Below are 21,084 nucleotides of genomic sequence, written 5' to 3' on the forward strand. Positions count from 1 at the left end.
CTGGGTCCTGAGCAGGGTAACACCTGAGCAGACTTTGGTCATGGTGCCTGTGTGTGCTTAGCACAACTCTTTAAAAGCAAACAAAGTCAATATTACACACATTAATGAGTCACATAGCTATTGGCAATCTACTAGATAGAAATCATGAAAACAAACTCCTACAATATTCTCGGAAACCTAATCTTAGGCACTCATGAGGGGAAGACATGAGAAGTATACTGGCAAGAGCACTGTGTTCTTGGTGAATCTATTCACACCTTAGTGGTCAAAGGGAGTACCATTAGATCTGCCCCATCAGCCAGTAGTCAGCCTTCATCCAGCCATCCCTTCACTCCCTATAGCCTATCACCTGGCTGTGTGCCAGGCATCCTGTAAAAAGGAATTCCTAGTACAGATGGAACTGCTGTGTTTGTGCTCCCAAACAGTATTCCCTTTCATTCCCACTTGGCAGACTCTGTTTATTTTGGTGCTCTTTTACACTGCGGGGCCTGAAGGAGCTGAAAAACGAAAAACATCTCCCTGATTTCCAACCCGATGACATGACCACCAGGAGCAGCTTCTTCAAGCTCAGCAAAAGGAAGCAAAAGGGCCAACCCCCCTGTTACCTTCCCCGCCACACACGACACACTAGAAACCCTGAACCCTAAACTAATAAAACAAACAATCAAAAGAATAAAAATATGAGAGGGGAAAATCTGGGTGGGAGAAATAGAGCACAAAATGCCAGTTTTTATACAGGGGTACATTTAACCCACTATGTAAATGAGAAATTATCAAAGTCTGACAAACCACATTGCCACATCTATTCTTATGTGTACATTAGTGAAGCTGAAATGCTTTGCAATCAAAATTCATGAGGCATCTTTGGAGTTCACTGTACATGCTGAAATATGCACAACCCCATAGGATACAGACCTATGCTATGCAGTTGCACGTAAGCCACTTCTGCACTGCTAACAAAACAAAAACACCAATACTAAATATAAGGTTGATATGGGCGGGTTGCAGAGTAACCTACCCACTCTCCCTCTAAGGAAACGATCAACCTTCTTATTAGCTAGTTAGAAGGAAACAGCCAATAGGATGCTACTCTGCAGCTGTACTGCATGTGACCTTTACTTTGGTAAGGAAAGGCCTAAAGCTATCAGTCTTGACATGACCAGGATCTCATTAAAATGGCACAAGTGTAGCATTTATTTCCTTCTCAAACAGAATGCAATAAATCTCTCTCAGTTGCTGTCTGTGGAGCCCTGAGAACTTCAAGAGGAGGATTTTAAAAAACACATGGCCACTCGATATAATCTAGTTTCATAAGCACTGATGGGTCCTCATCAAAATCCTCTTCCCCCATCCAACATGTATAAATGATTGTGTGTGTATGTGTGTGTGTGGTTGGGGTCGGGGGGGGGGGGTGGTAAAGAGGTAAAGATGTTGAAGATGTGCAATGAGAAATGGGGAGAGAAAGAAAAAGTAATGGTGGTGGTAGGCATATATGAGACAGACAGACAGGCAGAGAATGAACAGAAGGCAAGTAAACGAGAACATTCTCAAAGTATGGAGAGAGAGAGAGGGTGAGTTAGCTGAGCACAGAAGTGCAGAGAGATCACAAAAAAGAGAGAGAGAGGTAAACAGAGTGTGACTAATGATGGGTGACAGCTGATCATAGAGAATGCTGTCCATTTGGACCCACTCCAACTCCCTGTCAGAATCGATCACAGCAGCCCAGTCATCTCACTACAAAAGGTACACTGGGCAGGCTGGAAACCCTGACTTGCCCCCTCTGCACCACAAACCCCCACCCCTCACACACACACACACACACACACACACACACACACACACACACACACACACACACACACACACACACACACACACACACACACACACACACACAAAGTCCCAGCTCAACTCAGTCCCATTCTCAATGCATGGCAACACCTGGCTTGCTGAGGTTTTTTTTTTTTGGTGTTGAACTAATTCTTTCTCTCGCTCAGACTTTTTTCTTTTCTTTTGCTTTGAACGTTGAGGGTGAAGCGACTACCCCAACCCCTTGAGCCCCAAACGATGGAAAAAATGCATTCATGAAATTCAGAAGCTGCTCCCAATGGATCCAGTTACAGTTATTGATGAGTTTATAAGATGTTTGTTAACTTACGCCAACCTTCATACTTGAGGGGAAAGAAGGAAGAATGAACGGGGTGGGTGTGGGGAGCAGTGGGATGGGGGGGTGGTGGTTGGTTGGTTGGTTAGTTGGTGCATAGCTACTGTCTTTTTCCAGCAGCTCAAGTTTGGACAAACGCAGGCAGATCTCGCCTTCTCTGGGCTTGCTCAAGTGTAACACTCACATGATGAATTGTGTGACTTGCTAATGCTAATGTATAGGAGGACTATAGGAAAAAAAATCCCTGATCAGACAAACAGATGTGCATCAGCAAAAACTGCTTAATATCACTGTTACTGCAATAAACTCAACACTTTCCTCTGGTCCTCTGCTCAAGATCCAGGATGGAAAGAGTTGTGCAACTATTTCAAGATGAGAGGATTTGCATGTGAGTGCATACATGCACAATTGCATATAAGACCACAATATACCAAGAAAAGACTAAGCTATATATTTTTCATTTTTTTGATGTGATTTCTGGAGCACAACTGACCAGGGAATTAGGTGGCTGGGCAGCAATTAGGACTGGAAAAGAATGGCCTACAGATGGAAAATTACCCAAACCATTCCCATCACTGGATCTCATTACAAAAGAGAAATGCCATCAGAGTAATGCCTCTTTATCCTCTAGCAGTAATCTGACCTCTAGACTTGGACACATGGAGGCTATATGATCAAACAGCAGATTACTGCACTGGAAAGTTAATTATGTGTTTATGCCCACTCATTTATGGCTGCTTAAATTCTATTTGGCCTAAACTCTAAAGAGAGCAATGGCACACGTCATTATGTTATAATAACCGATAAAACCTTCACCTTGGGTATTTTCACTTGTACATTTCAACCAAGGTAGCAATAAAAGTCTCAACTGTATTTTCAATGCTCTGATAATGCAGTAATTTTTTACAACATGGGGCTTGAAAAGTTACTAGTATGAAAGAGCCCTTTAAGTGTTATAAACTTAGACATCCTGTATGTGACCGGGCAAGCAGATTCGAGATAAAAATATCCAGTGGTGTTTATCAGTTCTCAATGGAGGAATGGCCACTATGCCTGGCTGTAATCACTGACACCAGTGTAGGGAAGAAATGGCGCACCATCTGTGTGAGGACTACAGTAACAGTGCACATGGGTGGTGGTGGGGAAGTTAAGGCACACCATCAGTGTGAGGATTACAGCAATGATGCACGTGCACAACCCACCTGTTTTCCCCTGGACGGCCTCGAAGACCACATGCTGGCCACTGGATGGGGTTGAATGAGCAAGGCTCTCTGAGGATGTCTGCCTGTTGGTTAGACACAAGAGTGAGAGTGAGGACTGGACATGACCCATTCCTAAAGGATTATGAAGTGGGTGGAGACCACCCACTTATTTCTGCTATGGTGGTACCAGCTACAAGAACTGACATGAGGCTTTACAAATAACTCGGTATTTCTTCCTACATCACTCTCTAGTTGAACTAAATTTGAGTAACTAAAAAGGGATGGAAAACAACTGTGTTGGTGTATGTGCGTATGTTTCCATGTTTGCATTTATAAGACGTGAGGGATGTCCTAGTAGGAGAAAAATGGGGTTGATTTAAAATGCCCTCTCTGTGTGTCCAGTCCACGGTGGACTGATGGGGGTTTCTTGACATTCGGCAAAGGTATAGAGGTTAAGTATTTACTGAGTGCTTCTCTGGAGCTACTGTGATGGTGAGGGGACACATTCCTGCTCCTTGGTAGCTGCACTGGGTGACGTATTTTTCACACTGCTGAGACGATTGCAGTGATAACTGAGTATATGAAACTTGCAGCAGATCAGTTGCTGTGTGTAAGAAAATTATGGTATGAAATCAAGGATAATGTAAAAAAAAAAAAGACCTTCTATATTCATCTCGGAGAGCTTCATGGCTCTGGAGCTCACGGACAACAACACATCCTAAAGCCTCACAGGATCAAACTATAGGTGGAATGTCTGGGCAAATGCAACATTTTCACAAAGTAAGCCATTATAATTGGTGGTAAGGCAAAGAGCGAGAGCAAACAAGTCTGTAACCTTATACATTAAATCTGTTAAGCATTTTTTAGAGGGAACAATAAATAAAGCTTAGCTGGCATTAACCTCTCGCCCCGTAACAGCAGCTTGCCAAAGCAGCATTAATAAGGTAATGAGGGCACACACTACCTCCTTGTAAGGGGCTGCACAGTTGTTCTTTCATACCATTACACAACCACAAATAGAACTGGCCCACTTTAAGTGTGGCATAACTCGACAGGAAGCAACCCCTTTCATATATGTAGCTGGAGAAGAAAAAAAAAAGCTTGACCTTTGGTCTCTTCACATCACTTTCTTTGTCAACAGTCTCTTGCTCTGTCACTGGCAGGTCAGTACCAATGTAGGAAAGAAATAAAATTCTGAAACCCGCAGTTGAAAATATCTCCAAACAAGATGGGTGAGGTACATTTGTCAACAGCGTCGAGGTGCAGCCCTATCCTTTGTGCACGCTGGTAGCAAGCATGTCTTAATGTTACTCAGATTGACCAAGGGGATAAAGTTAAACCATAAACACACTTTTGGCAGCTCCTGTGTGTATACAGTATCCCGTGAAACTAACGGTTGCTGCAGCTGACTAATAGGGGCTGAAGGCAGCAGCGAGGCTGACATTAATGGTGCTGCTGTAATTGTCACCCTATTAGTAATGCCACACGACAGCCTGGGTTTCCGTAGTTACAGCAGCAAAACTAGCCAAGCCTCACAAACAAAATACTAAACACACTCATTTATTTGTATTACAAATTGCTCCTTTCAAACCCTTCACTGGAGTCATAGCAGTTAGAGACCTTGCAGCTCCTGGCAGGCAGCATGCGCTGATAGACTGGAGAACTCTGCCCTGCTAAATATGTTGCAACAGCAAATATATTTTGTCTAGGGTGAAGCTAATAAAAATGAGAAGGGACAAATGCCAAGGCAGGTATTACTGTGAAGGAATGTCAAAATTTAACTCAGCTTCCGCTAGTTATCACATCAATTAAAACTTTACATGTAGTGGAGAAGAAAAAAAACAAAAAAAAAACAAAAAAAACAAACAAAAAAACCCCAAAACAAAACAAAAACAAAAACCCAATTTGTCTAGTCAGTCAGTTCAATTCAATCCAATTCAATTCAATTCAATTCAATTCAATTCAATTCAAGTCAAGTCAAGTCAAGTCAAGTCAAGTCAAGTCAAGTCAAGTCAAGTCAATTTATTGTCATTAAAAACAATGTGCAGGCACATGTTAAAAATCAATGCAACAGACTGGGTCGGTATTACCCGACAATGCTGTACACTTACTGGTCGGCCTCCTGGTGCAAGGAGAGGATGAATGGAGGGTTTTCTTGGGATTTCTTAAGACACTGAGTTTCTTGTGCAGGCCTTCAGATAGAGGAGACAATTTGTCTCTATCAACAGAAAACTCTGCCCCATTCCTTTTCTTTTTCTTGATATTGATATTTTTTCATCTGTTTGTGAGCCCAAACAAGGGTAACACTAAGTGTCATTTTAAAAATAGTTTCAAATTAAACATGGTGCAACTGTCACAAGTCCAGTCTTTTGCCCAGTAGAGAAAGAGATGAGGGCAATTCTCATAGACTGGTGTCAAATAAAAATTGGGCTTGTTCACCAGCTGGCTACTAGGAGGGTGTTTGGAGAGTTGACTGACCTTGAACTGTTCTAATACGCCAAGCACAGAGATTCTATTATAAGGTGGAGGAGCTTAGCCTACACTGGGATAGGTTTCAGATGTGCCATAATAACCAAGGTATTGAATTGCCTTCTCAACGAGAGCTGGGAATAAAGGGAAGCAACTCATTATCCAGCCGTTTTCTGTGAACAATCATCTCCTCTTCTGGACAGTTTACTTTCTCCCTTGTCATTCTGTCTTTTCCCCTTTCTTTATTCTTTCTTTTGGTGTTTCCATCAGTGCATTTTTGGTCTTAAAGCTTCCGTTTTTCCCACACTCTCCCCTGTCACACTGGTCAACCACAAAAATGCAGGACAGTGGAGTGTGTGATGGGGGCTCTGGAATTCCACACGCAGAGGGTAAACACAGCAACTGGCAGGAAGATGAAGACACACATACGCACACACACACACACACACACACACACATATACACAGAAGCAAACACCACACCTATTCGGCTGCCCTAACCTACTCTACAATCTCTACCCACACCCCTTGCCTCCTTAACAATTGGCTTGCCTGCCCTCTTATGGTGCAGTAAGTTAAGCAGAATGAAGGCAAAAGTTAGCTTGACAGTCCCACGATAAGGTTTCTGAAGCACTGCCCTGTGTTCTCTACTGCTCTCTGGTCTCACCAACACAAACCACAGTCAAATCGGCCACATACATACTCAGGCAGGTGGGAGATTCCCACAATGCATAAACTCGCACGAAGAAGCCCTCCGCCTCACCACCCAAAAAGAAACACAGGTCCTGTCCTCTCCTCACAGTGAAGGAAAACTCAGAATCCTCTGACCAACACTGCAGCCATGTGCTGTAAACAAACAAGCTGCCTCCATCACCAGGGTTTGCTATTGTTGTGTAATTTGGCCAGATGTTGGCTAATAAAGTTATGCCGTGGGAAACAGCTGGCAGTTCAGCCTCCTTCACTTCTTTTTACTCCTCTCTTTTCTTTTTCTCCCCGAACTCTGCTCTTCAGCTTATCTCCAAACCAAACAGGGTTTAAATAGTGCTCAGGGCCTGGGCCCTGCCATTGAACCACATTCTGTTTACGGTTCAGGCAGAAATCAGGCCTGTGATGGGGTTGTTTACTGAACAGGCAGATACAGCCTGCAGCCAAGAGACTGTGAGCGCTCCATTCCACACGTATTCTCATTAGCCTTGGCCATTTCCTCTTGAACTCACTGTTGCTGTGGACCCCGTTTCACCCCACAAGCAGGGTCCAGTCAATGCCACCCAACAAGAACTGCTTAACATGGCACGACCTACATGATAAACTAGTTGAACACTTAGCTGCACCAAATTCAAGTAACATGGAAACAGAATTTGTCGGGTTCCAGTGGAGCCAAAACAACTACAGTCTTGGTCTTACTTATTGAGGCGCTGAGTTGCTGTCTTCCTGACCAGGCCCTCCCGGGAACTGCAGGGTGGCTTTGGAGTGAAAATGGGCCCAACTCCGGATTGGATGTGGCTGTGATTGTAACTGGGACAGACAGGGTGACTCGCTGGAGGGCAGCTGGATGAGGCAGTTGAAGCTTGGGACCGTGGATCATTTGTCTGGTTTGGCAACAGGGCCTAGAATCAAGAGGGACAAATGGTTTACAAAACAAAAGAAAAGTCAAGTGAATACACCTGTTTTAGGTCAAATGAGTTCTTTGAGCAACTAACTTTTGTTAGAGGGCTTGTGGCCGTTCACCTCTTGTGTATTTAGTATTTATCTAGTTAGCCACAGCACAAGTTAACATCTTCACACATTTGGCACTTTCTGTATATGTCGTGGACATTGTAAGCATCCGGGTAGCGTAGCAGTCTATTCGATTGCCTATCAACAAGGGAATCGCTGGTTCGAATCCCCATGTTACCTCTGACTTGGTCGGGTGTCCCTACAGACACAATTGGCCGTGTCTGTGGGTGGGAAGCCGGATGTGGGTATGTGTCCTGGTCGCTGCACTAGCGCCCCCTCTGGTCGGTCGGGGCGCCTGTTCGGGGGGGGGCTGGGGGGGAATAGCGGGATCCTCCCCTGTGCTATGACCTCCTGGCGAAACTCCTCACTGTCAGGTGAAAAGAAGCGGCTGGCGACTCCACATGTATCGGAGGAGGCATGTGGTAGCCCTCCCCAGATCGGTAGAGTGGGTGGCACAGTGACCGGCACGACTCGGGAGAGCGAGGTAATTGGCCGGATACAATTGGGGAATGGACATTATCACATAAGGCACCTCACCATATACACAGTGTAAAATGCAAAACAGAGGTTAAGCTGGCTACTGGGAGGTTTGTACAAATAATCAATTGTGAATGTAGTACATTATTTAACTGTGAAATTAAAAGTTAAACAGATTATTCACAAGTGATATGGTGCACTTCTTAACTGGAAAGGCATGCGCATATACACAAACCCACACTATCACTTAAATATTATAGGTATTCATTGCCTGCACAACTGTAACAACAAAAATCAATTAATGAGTTGTTAAGAATTTGTTATAATTCATACTCTACACCCATACCAAAAGAGGAAAACGGAAGTGTCATCAATTAGGAATGGGTTAGACTACTCATCGCAAAGAAATGCTCTCTCAGGACATTAAGGTGAAATATCAAAGGCCTTGACATGAATTAGAGAGGAAATTAATGAAATGCCATCCCTTATCAAAACAGGCTCAACATTTTTTAAAACTGGCAGCACAGAAGAAGCAAATACTTCACATTATTTACTTGTTTAGACAAGATTGTTCTTCAAAGGCTCAGGAAGGAAGAAAATAGCATTCCCTTCTTGACATAATATTTAAGAGCAACAATTCACTGGGTCCTTGCGATGCTGGGGAATGCTTAGCACACATTCCTTCCACATCTCATGTCAATGCCATTTTCTCTGCCACTTTATACATCTATGTACCTAACAAGCTAATGGTTTTCCAGCTTCCCAGTGCAGACATTCAAAAGGCCGGCAGCGTGACAAGGAATATCTGATGTAATTTCTGTGTTGATAAATGAGAGGCTAGGTTTCCAGGTTGCAGGGTCCATAGTCATGCTGCAGTTTGAGCGGGGCCAGGAAGGGCACCTTTCTTTGGCTGCCAGGTGGCCCAGGGCCAAGCCTGTGGAGGAGCCGAGCAGTCTGCACCCAGAAACTGGAACACGGACTAGAGCGCCGGAACAGTCCTCTCACTGGCCTTCTCACTCACATGCACGCACGCACACATGCATGCACGTGTGCGTACACATGCATACACACACACACACACACACACACAAGCATGCACACACACACACACTAGTACTCCAATATGCACACAACCCTTTTCTGTATTCAGTAGAGCTAAACACTTCAATAAAATTTCCCATAAGACCAAGAAAACAGGGGAGGTGATTGCAGGGATGTGGAGTGAGTTAGTATCAACAAGACCAAAGCCCATCTATGGTTTCTCTTGTGCTGTTACAGAATAGGGTCAAGCCATTGAATTATCTTCTCTAACCAATGGAGGAGGGTTTTCTGTGGAGGAGGATTTACTGGGACATTCTACTCAGAGCCAAAGAGAATGGGTCTTGATGGAGTGCATAAAAAAGCTGCAGGATTGGAGACCTCTGTCTCAGTGAAGATTCTCAATGTCATGGCGGTCAGACAGAGTGATCCATAAGGGTGGACCAGAAAAGTGGAAGGAGAGATTTCAGGGCGAATGCCCTGATTGGATGGTGACTCAAACAAGTGAAGATTCAGCCCTCCTATGACCTCAGTAAATGTTTGCAAGGGTTAAATGACAGGCTCAATCCTTCTCCACCCAGGGGCCTACATGGCACATAGCAGATGACACACAAATCAAATCACCAATTAATGCTGCAAATGATTTGCTCTTGGTAGAGATGTTCCTCCCTGCAACTCCCAAGACTACAATAACAGGTATTGATATAAAAGGGAGAGCCTGGCAATAGGTGATGCTTCGAGAGGAAGTGATCTATGCTTACTCCGAATGCTGACTGAGGGAGGGGATGGGATGAGGAAGCAAGTAAGGGGGTATCACTTTCACAAAGCGCCTTACGTAAGGCAGTTGGACCAAGCCAAGAAAAATATCACCTCAATTGCATTAATTAGGGTCTGAACCAAGCTGATGAAAAAACAATGACGCGAGAGCAACTACATTACTCAAGACGTATCTTAAAAATGAGTGCATCTAATCACTCAACCCTGTCAGCTCTCCCATGGCACTCTCCCGTCTCAATTTCTCTTCATCCATGGAACGACTCCACAACAAGTGTCAGGAGATGAATAAACACACTCTTCCTGATGAGATCCTCTTTCAAAAGCAAATCTTCAGAAAGACAGAGAGCCTCTCTTTTTTTCTGAAGGTAACAAATAATAGTGTCAAATGACAAGAGGCTCTCAGCCTTTCTAACCTTCCTCAACAATTGTCACAACCAGTCAAGCATGACTAAAACATTTTTTTCGTCGCTTCACTAGTGCAGTTGAGGAAAGTAATTTCTCAGAATTTTGTTTGTGTTGAAATGAGAACACAAGTGGAGCTCACATCCGACAGGAATGTTATAGTAAAACTTAAGATTCCATCAGTGAATTCATCCTGGGGCCCCACCAGTGCCCTTACTGGCAGCATGCCATGATTACTCACCTTCCAATAAAAGTCCAGCCAAGCCACTCAGCAGAACAAAGAGCCCTGCTGGTGTGAGGAGTCATGTTTGCTCTCCATGAATGGGCTGCTGGTGAGGATGTTCCCAACGAACACCATTTTATTGAGTGGTTTGGCCAGAGATTTGCAGAAAAGCTTTTCAAATGCTACCATGATGGCTTTCCTGTTTGATGTGGGAGTATTTCCGTGCCATTTTGAATAGTGCTGTGCTAAAGGAAGATTTTGTACAGACACCAATATGAGTTTTCCTGAGTTATGAATCAACAGCTCTAACAAGGCCTGGCTCGGGGTTTTCATCAGTGTTTAGAGCACTGGAATAGGAGTAAGACATCAAGAGAGACAGATGGAGAAATTAGAATGATTCAGTTTCTCTGAACCCTAAATAAACAGAACACAATGACCCATAAATTCCTCAAGAAATAAGCCATTAAAAAGGCAAATCGCAGCTGCTACACATCCCAAAAACAAATTACTCTAGCCCTACTTCAAAATACCCAGGCCAGTGCACCCTGGGCAGCAGGGTGGGGTAATGAGAAGGGGGTCTTTCCACCCGCTGAATGGAATGAGCTCAAACAATTGTATCGTCAGCTACTTGTGATGTCAACTCCCTGTGCAGCCAGTACATGAGGAGAAATGCGGTCTGTGTAAGTCATCATTAAATGATGTAATATAGACACAACGTTACACTTTCTCTACCAACAACAAGCTATTGTCCTCTTGGGTACCTGGAGTCGGCAGCGACTCTGGTCCAGGAGTTGTCTGGACTGGAGCCTTTGCTGCTGTAGCTGCTGGATGGCAAACTGGAGTTGGTAGCTGCCTTGGGTGGGCTGGTAGTGTGGCTGAGGGCTCACCCCTGTCACCTGGCCGTAGGTACTCTGCATTTCCTCATCCCACAGACCCTCCTCATCCTTCAATAGCTTGTGGCTTGGAAACAAAATTTAAGAAAGCATGCACAAGTCAATGTATGTGACATAATTCAATTGATGAACAAATAAAAAAAGATAACTATAACCCCTTCATCTGTATAATAACAGGACATGCTACAACGCTTATGCATTATGAAGGCATGAATATCAGTGGAACATTTGGTCATTTTAATTTTATTAAGAGAGAAGTCCAATCATAATTACTTTTTTCTTTTTTAATTCAGGTGATAGAGAAAATATTCAAGATTTGTCTTGTAGTCTCGATAGCATGTGAAACCGGAAAACTCATTTTGGGTCATAGAGCAATTACTCAACAAACATGTGAAAGATAGCCATTGAAATTGTACACAGGAACGATGGGGACATCTTCCAAGTTACAGGTAAAAAAAACAACAACAACAAAAAAAAACATCATTAGTGAGTATTAAACGGTTTAATTGTTGACCAAACCAACCAGTGTGAAACACATGGCAGTTATCCCGCTATACCTGTCATTAGCATTAGTTTTTAAAAACAAAATAATATTATAGGGATAACACTGTAAGGTTCTGTAAGGTTAAAATCATGCCATTCCCAAAGACTTAAAGACATGCTTTGTTACATTTGAGCTACAGTTTAATATGTCTGTTGAGAAGCCTAACTCACCCTTATCTCTTGTAACTTGGGTGTAGAGACCAAAGAGAGAGACTAGACTGCAGTCTGGGTTGCAGACATGATAGAATAGTACTACAGTAGTAGCAACATACAATAGTAGCTACAGTAGTATAGTAGGTCTATGTTTAAAAAAATATATCTAAACGTTTGTTTAATAGAATAGAATACTCTTTATTAGTCATTTTGTACATACATACAAATGAAATTTACTCTCTGCATTTAACCCATCCTAGCTGTGTAGCTAGGAGCAGTGGGCCGCCGCCGTGCAGCACCCGGGGATCAACTCCAGTTCTCCTTTCCACTGTCTCGGTCCAGGGCACAGACAGGAGTATTAACCCTAACATCCATGTCTTTTTTGATGGTGGGAGGAAACCAGAGTGCCCGGAGGAAACCCACACAGACACGGGAAGAACATGCAAACTCCACACAGAAATTGACCTGGGATGGCCTGGGATTCAAACCCATGAGCTTCTTGCAGTGAGACAACAGCGCTAACCACTTGGCCACCATGCCGCCCAATAATAAGGACTGTTCCTTTGTCGAAGGGAGTTTCATTTACTCTCAATGACAGTAAAAAAACAAAACAAAAACTGACCTATGTTTTCAGCTACTTACATTTCCCCTTTCACACCCAGATGAAGCATTTTTCAATGTAAGAGCACAAAAGGATGATCAAATAACAGTTGCTGTCATAGTGTATCATGTTTAGAATATTGCAGGTCCAAGCCTCAGTGGCTCAGAGTGTTTGCGACCATCTTGCCCTCATCAGTTGTCTTACATCCCAGGCAGGGATGTGGTTTTAGTTAATTAACTGCCCCATTTCCCACCACATGTTGGGTTGCACCATCACAGGGAAGAAGTAGAAGAGACAAGATAGCACTCTGCATCCTGGCCACTGAGTCTACAAGAGCCTCAAGCTCAGGTTTGTGAATCAGTGTCAAAGCAGAGGGCAGATCTGTGGCAAAAACAGGCTCAGCTGGAAACCTCTGCTCTCTCCCTGCTCGCTCTCAAGAGCATCACGTTCCATCCACATCACAAAGCCACAACCTGGAAAGCAAACCTTTTGACTGACTCCACACGTTTGTAACTGGATTATCTGTCATTAGGACTAAGCCTATTTCAGCCTTTTGCCTCTTTGGCCCCTGCTAAAGGAATGAGGCGTCCGGGCTCCCCGTCAGCCCAGGTTCATTAGAGACTGTGAGGAGTCTGGTGTGCTGCTGTGCGCCACCTCAGCCAACAATAATGGCAGTTAGTAGCTGTGTGGGGAGCTGTAGGGGAAAATATGAAAAAAAAGAAAAAAGGATCAGATAAAGGGAAAGATAAAGAAATGGGTCCCGAGGGGGTCCTAATGACATAAAAAAAAAGTTGTTAGAAATTCCTCCCTTTACATATATTAACATTTGTCCACCATAAGGGTTTAAGAAAATATTATCGGACTTGAAATATCACAATGGCTGCAACATTTTTACAACCCAAACTGAAATGACGCCTAAAATTAGAATTAAATTAATCTTAAATAATAATGCATGCTGCAAAAAATAACTCAGCGCTGTTTAGAGTCTGCATGAAACATATTCCTGTCCTGTGCAGCCAATCAAAGACACAAGGGACCAGAAACCCATGTGAACATGCTATCCACCCATGCATTTCTCAGTTCATGTAATGGCACGTATATTACAAAAACAACTGGTGTGACCCTGGACCCATTCAAAAAAAATTTCTGCCTTTGCAAACAAAGGCTTGCCTGTGAACCTTGTAAGGCCAGAGATTCTATGATGCCAGGAGACAAAACAAAACCTCATTCTCTTGTTTATATTATTTTGCAATTTCCTTTCACTTGGCTGCTGTTTGCATATAGCAAAGGTCCATTTAGAAAGTGGCTGTCTTTAATATTTGAAATCCCAATGCAAGAGCAGAGATCCGCAGGTTCCACATCAGAAGTAACCTATGCTCCTGACCATTCAGTTCCATGGCAAAAATGAATAAATAGGGAAAATAAAGGGGAGTCTAAAAAACAGTGCCACATCTGAGTTTCCCATCACTACCACAGCACATATGTGAGGCCTAAGCTATCTGGGATTTCCCTGTCTGCCAGTCGAACTGCTGCATATGGGTGTCAGTCCACTCCCTGCTGTGCTTGCCGTACTGTAATATGCTGATATGACTTAAAATAACACAGCAGTGCAAGCTGAGCACATGTGCAGCATCAATCTAACTCAGCGCTGAATGTGGGAAAATGGCCTGTCTGAGATGACATCATAGTACTGCTCACTATACCTCAAAGCCCTGGAGTAAAGGGTACTACCAAAAATTTTTTTTTTAATTTTGCTTGTCCAGTGTGAAAGTAAGAAAAGTCATTAAAATGTGCCTTGGGGGTTAGTTCTGGGAGTAGCCAATATGGGGATATTGTTGAATCGAGATAGTGCATCTGTGAGGCATGTGAGTGACATATGTAATAAGTTTCAATGCTCAGGGGTATGGTTCTGCTTCAAAAGGGTCTATGTCCATTCATTAACATGGCTGCCTAATCCCTTGCGTGGAATTTCACAATTTTACTCACTCTCACCTCAGGGGGACTCCTCAGCTCAGTAACCACATCTGGCTCCAATCGTGGTAAATAAAATACCTTTTATAACAAAAAACAAAAAAACAAACAAAAAAAGAAAGAAAAAAGGACGACACCAGAACAATTTTGTGGAACTTTTATACCACCACCAATTCATTATTGAATTTTCTTCTGATTTTTTTTGGCTGGATTTTTGGCTCAGCAAATGGACAGTCACAAAATGTGCTAAAATAAAATGTTCTGACAAAATCAGACCAAGAAAAAACAGCCTGGTTAAATACATACTAAAAAGATGCAGTCTAAGTACAGTGGTGGTCCATGATCAGATTGGTTCCCAGAATGAACAGGATATAGCAGAGATGGCAGCTTTGTGGTTACTTGTACAAGTAACCTTCTTTGCTTGTACTCTTCATACTTCTACAAGAAGGAAATTGAGTTAAATGTGTTGTGGCTGGTGTGCTAAGCTGGATATGATAGTGAGTGTTCAACTGGCTGAGAGGAGTAAAGTGGAGCAAGCATGATGTATTCCAAACCTTTAATACAAGACAATCATGGAGCTCAGAAATTCAGAAATTCAAACCGCAACTGCTATTAGCAGACCAAAGTGGTGCCCAAAACTTACTGGAAATTAACTTTTACCTGAGCCAAGAAATGAATTGATTCCTGGACCGAGGTAGAATTACCAAAATATTTCAAAGGCTGAAGACAATCAAGCTTTCTGAGAATTGCAGAAGGAAACCTAACCAGATAAAGCTATTCCCTCACCCTTCTTAAAGTCGTCACCCTGAGTGTAGCTTGAATATCTGAACATCAACATCACATTTCAAAATGCTTATATCAAACATCATTCTGATTCCACATGTGCCCAGAATGGGAGAACGAGTCATAAATGCATCATGAATTCTTAGATTGGTTATGACAGCAAAGCCAAGTGTGGGTGGATGTGGACATGGTGGATGACATGGGTTTGAGAGTAGCCAGCTTTCTGGTTGGGGGGACCGGAGTGGGGAAGCGGCTCTCAGACTGCTGAGCAAGCATACCTGGCAGATACTGGCAGAGGCACTTCAAAGGGCCCCGCTATGCTTTGAAACCCATCATACTTCACCCCTGTGGTTGCTTAAAGAGCCAGTGCACTTAACAGTTTCAGTATGTTTGGCACAAACCATCAACCCCAGCATGGGGGGCGAGGGGGCTCAGGAAATCCTATGTTAAAAGAAACAGTGTTGAGGCCAAATCAAGGTAATTTATCCTTAAATCTCATCAAAGATGTTACACCGCTTTAAAAATATGCCAAACCTAGGGCTGGGGGTAAAAGAGAGGGCTTTGTGTTCCTGCTTAGAAGCAAATGGAAAGTTACAGGGAGCCACGTATTATCAGGAGAACTCTAGACTACAGAGCTTTCTAACCAAAACTATCCTGCGATTAAGTGAAGGATTCAATATTATTCTTGCTTCTTCAAAAGCTCAACCTTGGCCAAAGATGAAATGTGAAGCTGTATTTAAAATGATTCCCTGATGAATTGAGTACCAAAACAAACTACGGAAGGGGAAAAATAAATTAATGTTACAAAATGCCTGCTGTAACGACTCAAAGAGGTGAGTACAACAGAACAAAAGTGTGAGCACATCAGAATAGTTTCAATCCATTAAGGCGGTGGAAGTCAAATTTGAAATGTGAGATCAAAAGGAGACTCCAGTTTCCTTTAGTGTCATGTGCAAAATCTAAGCTGGGCAATCATTAAAATCATAAAATCTATCAAACCTGTCTTCCTTGGTTTGTGGAAATAAAAACATTTTAAAAAGGGAAAAAACAGACATTCCAGGAATTCTCTGACAGTTCCATACATAAGGAGGGTCTGGACTGGAAAAACGGAGCGTAAAATCAGGGCTAAACTGTCTGAGACATTGCAACTCACAAATCACTGAAAAAATAAGAAGGGAACAACCATGGATGATTAACCCTTCATCAGTCATGCCATCAATTGCGGTCGATCTGCCTGGCATGGCAGGTTGGACTCACCTAACCAAAATCTGGACCATGACAATGGAGATCACATTATCTCCTCACCTCTTCCTCCTACTCTGTCCTTCATCACCCTCTCCGTACTGAAGCAATGTGAGGAGGAGCTCATGGTTGTGGAGGAGATGGCTTGGAGCAGACAGACTATGTGGGTGACTTATTGTTGACTTGGGCCCCCTCTTATTCCAGGCAATGTATTAAGCTGCCAGCATGCTTCACACACTCCAGCCAGCCAGCAGCAATTCCACTGCTTGCTAGCCTCAAAGAGCACAATTAAAAAGGGAACAAAATGCCAATTTCCATGCATACACTGAACTAGCCTGCCCAGACGGGTGCTAGAGCTTGAAAATACTTTTCCAAAGACTAACAGCCTTCAATCTAAAGATTCGTCAGAGACCATTAAAAAAGCCTTCAGGTTTTATTGACTGTGACCAAATAGGCAACCACAATTCAGGCGCCAACAGTATAGAGTTGTCTAAAGTTGATCACACAGAAAATCCTCAGGACATTAATTTGGTCACGGTGAATTATACTTGAGTCCTAAGCAGTTCTTGTGAATCTCTCACTTGAAACTTGCAGACTTTGTATGTCAACAAGAATAAAACAAAGACAAAACGAAATTATTGAAATAAAATTTACACACTCATCTATTTATAATCCCTGCTGTGAATATGTCAACTTAATTGGGCAACAAGTTCTAAACCTTTCTACACCTCTCCCATATGACAGAATATGAAAGGAGAAGGGAAGTTAAGGACGCCACTTGACTTGACTTAGTGTTCAATGTAACCTGCTCTATGTGTGTTTGCATGTATGTGTTTCCGTGTGTGTGTGTGTGTGTGTGTGTGTGTGTCCATATGTACAACAGGCCACCACCTTAAACTCCAGGTTCCTAGAGGAGAGAAATGGCTGTTTACCGTAGTGATAAACCCTCCTGCTGAGACTGTAGTGCACCATTCCCTTCCAACTGCCTTTAGTGGGGGTGAATAGTGCACCTGAGCAGAGTTGTCAAATTTTGCCTAAAGCAGCATCAGTGGCCTTCTGAGGGAGCGGCGGTAGGGTGTGAGCCAAATGAGGAGGTGTGGTAACAGGAAGGGGAAGGTGTAAGAGCTGATGTGTAAGGGCTTATTAGAATGCCACAAGAGAAACAGATTTTATGATAGAGAGTCTACTGCTATGTCCTCAGCACTTTTCATGACAGGATTTCTGAAAAAGTGAGCCAAGTGTACCAAATGTAGTCTGTTTGTTTGGACTCACCCAGTGTTGCTGGTAAGACCCCTGTCAGAGTGGACAGCCCTCATTGGCCCCTGAGATAAAGCAGTAGTGTGGCGCTCTTTAGGGTTGACGGGGAAGCCCCTTCTGTTCGGCATCCCATTTGCCAGGTTCAGGTCGGTCAGCTGTGGGCAAAGAACCAATGTGGAGTCAAGTCCATCAAGTTTGCAAAGTTAAATGCACTGTTGGTATCGTTAATGCGATCAATAAAAAATAAGTGCAGAGACATAAGGCATAAATCTATACTACAGAGCAGGACTATTAAGCCTGATGAAATGTGGTGCGCTCCCCTGCCTTGAACCCCTGTGTCAAATTCTCTCCCACCAGCCTTGTAGCCATCCTGCATACACCACTGCAGCCTCATTCACCTAGAACTATGTGAAATGTACACAGCACATATCAGAGCTAGCCTCCACTCAAGCACCAAACCCCCCCCCCCCGTTCCCTACCTGAGCCCCTGACAGCTTCATTACTTGCCAAGCTTTATCTGTTTACAGCCATATCAGCACAAGCATGGGACCATATATGTATGGTCTACACATATCACACATTATTCATACATTATATATCATATTACATGTATGGTAAGTTAATAAAATGGGCCACTAACTGCTGTGATGTTCGCTGTATTTCCTTCACTGTGTCCAAACTGAACTATGTGAACGGTTGGTTTGGAGAGCGCAGAGGATGTCACATGTGAAATAGTGTATATAAATCAGTCCCTCTGTTAGTCCAGATCAGATTGATAGCACTCTTTTTAGTTTCAGAGAAATAGTGTATGCCGTTGACAAAGTTTCCTTTTCCCAGCACTCCCCTTAGAAAGTGACATGGTTGTTTATTTTCCCAAAGTTTTAAACTGAGTTCTGGGCAGGTGAACAAACTGTTTTGGCTGGTGATTATGCCAGGAAAAAGGAAATGTCATACATTCCTTTGAGACAGGTGTTTGAATTAAGGCTGGAGCTGACAGAACAGCAGCCAGGACGAAAGGCTCCTCAAAACCCAGATACAGGGTTCACTTTTCACTCCCTCAAGCTGCAGAATTCCCAATACAATGTAAACAAATTGTAATCGCTGTAGACCTTCAGAATTGCCCAATAAATTTTACTGTTTTTAGTCAAGTATAATATCAACTCTCTAGCTCTGGCACTCTACTAATGGTAGCACAAAGATTTGGCAATGCTGCTGTCAACAAACTTGTTAGCTATTTAACTACAAGAGGAAGCTCATTACACAGGTATGATTTTCTTATCTGAATGGACCAACCCTAACTGAGCAAAATATTGGCTAGCTCTGTTCCAAACTGTGAGGACTTCTCTGCTTCTCTGCCAACTAGCCTTGCACTTGTTGCGAGCCTACTGCGACTCCTCTGGATGTGACTGTCCATTGCTTAGTGTGGAAGTCTGAGGAAATGAGAACACACACTGAAGTGTGAATAAGTACTAGCTTATGGGTGAAATGTCAGGACATATCAAAAGCTGCATGTTATCCTGTTTCACCTCTTATGGCACTGGCACCTGTCTCTAATGTATTTAACTAATATACTGCTTCGTCATGATAGATCATGTTTGGGTGCCCAGCTCACACACAGCCTTGTCTGATGCAGGTAATACACACAAACACAGGCATGCACAAACTCATATACACATGCATATGGTCTTACATCCAGATTCACACTAATGGCTATATCTCAATGCAAAACGCTAATCAATATTCTCCTTATGGGAAAGTGACTGAATATGTATAATGAGGCTTGGTTTGTTCAGTTATAGCTGCTTTTATTAAATGTTGCTTTTCATGCAAAAGAGTGAATGCCGAACCCCCAGTGGTTAACTAGATCAACAGAGTGTTACACACATTTACAGAGCTCTTCATTGAGTCAAATAAGTGATTTAATGACTGGTAATCTGAGCCTGAAGACAGACCAAATGTACTCCAATCCCTTAAGTGCAAACACTGAGCTATTTTACTTTACAAAATAAGCCACCACCATGCCCAGGATTAACTATTCATAGGAATTACAGCAAACACCTCTCAGAGAGACAGAGTGATGTAGAGCCAAAAGGAAGCCATAAACACGACAGTCTGTGTGGTCTGGTACCATCAGAAAAAAAAGAAAGAAAATCCAGCGAGGCAAGGAGGAGGCAGGCAGGAGAGCTGCAGGGGCTACTAAGGCCTAACAGCAAACTTTTGGGAAAGAAAGATGAAGAGGGTGGTGGAGCCAATGGAACTGCTGCTCCCCTGCTTGGTGCCAATTTGCCACATTCTTCTATTTATAAGCATCAATTACCACAAAAAAGTGTCTGCCTGTTAAGTATCAACAGAAAGCACTCCCCCGTGGTGCATCTGATAATGAGACCTCACACAGAGCCTGGGCTCAGTGTGGCTCACCACTGCTTAGACCAGCCAGCTCCAGTCCTGGTTCCAGCCCCCCCCCCCCGCTCCTCCAACCCCCACAGGCTAGAGGCAAGCTCCAGGCAAGAAGACGAAGGTGCACAGTGTGGAGCAGCAGACCCACAGGCTCCAACAGCTCTGCTGAATGAATGAGCAGCTAGGTGCCGTCAATCAGCATGGGGTCAAAGTCAGGTTTATGCATCAGCAAAGAGCAATATCAGAGACCTCACAGTGAGATTACTGAGGAGGGCCAGATCCATCTTCTCTCCTTGAGGCATTACAGAGATCGGCTTACAATTGCATGACAAGTTAAACACAGTTTCTTATTCGAACATAGTAAAACTTGCAGCTCCTGGAGACATTAGCCATTAGCTTTGTGAGTTGTGAGTTGGGCAGGTGAAAAAATGTAGCAGACTTACATGTTGTGTCAGCAAGTTGATATGACTGGAGCTTGTGTAGTGGCGGGCAGCCTGCTTGTCAGCCAGTTTCTGTAGGGCTGAGACGATGGCCTGCTGGTTGAACTGGGCCTGGGCAGACAGACAGTTCAATTCCTTGAAGACTCCCACCGAGTCTAACCTTGGCTTACCATAGCTGCTCCTCCTGATCACTAAGCAAGCAGAAAACAGAAAGAAAAAAGCATGAATGTATGGATGAATTAAATAAAGAATGGATCAGCATGGGGTGGCATGGTGGCACAGTGGTTGGCGCTGTCCCCTCACAAAAAGAAGGACAGCCAGGGTCCTTTATGTGTGG

The 21,084-nt window shown here is 43.4% G+C and overlaps 1 protein-coding gene across 1 annotated transcript in view; it reads right to left on the bottom strand.

Moving 5' to 3' along the window:
* The window catches only part of ttll5 (tubulin tyrosine ligase-like family, member 5), a 49,708-nt gene that overhangs the window by 3,443 nt on the left and 25,181 nt on the right, over positions 1-21,084 (bottom strand). The window contains exons 26-30 of the mRNA XM_056296181.1: positions 20,751-20,938; positions 17,926-18,065; positions 11,229-11,427; positions 7,239-7,441; positions 3,367-3,449 (exon numbers count right to left, since the gene is read on the bottom strand). Of these exons, the coding sequence (XP_056152156.1) occupies positions 3,367-3,449; positions 7,239-7,441; positions 11,229-11,427; positions 17,926-18,065; positions 20,751-20,938 (813 nt within the window). The remainder of the gene's footprint in view (positions 1-3,366; positions 3,450-7,238; positions 7,442-11,228; positions 11,428-17,925; positions 18,066-20,750; positions 20,939-21,084) is intronic.

Source organism: Lampris incognitus, chromosome 16 (assembly GCF_029633865.1).
Source record: "Lampris incognitus isolate fLamInc1 chromosome 16, fLamInc1.hap2, whole genome shotgun sequence".
NCBI classification, from domain to species: Eukaryota; Metazoa; Chordata; class Actinopteri; order Lampriformes; family Lampridae; genus Lampris; species Lampris incognitus.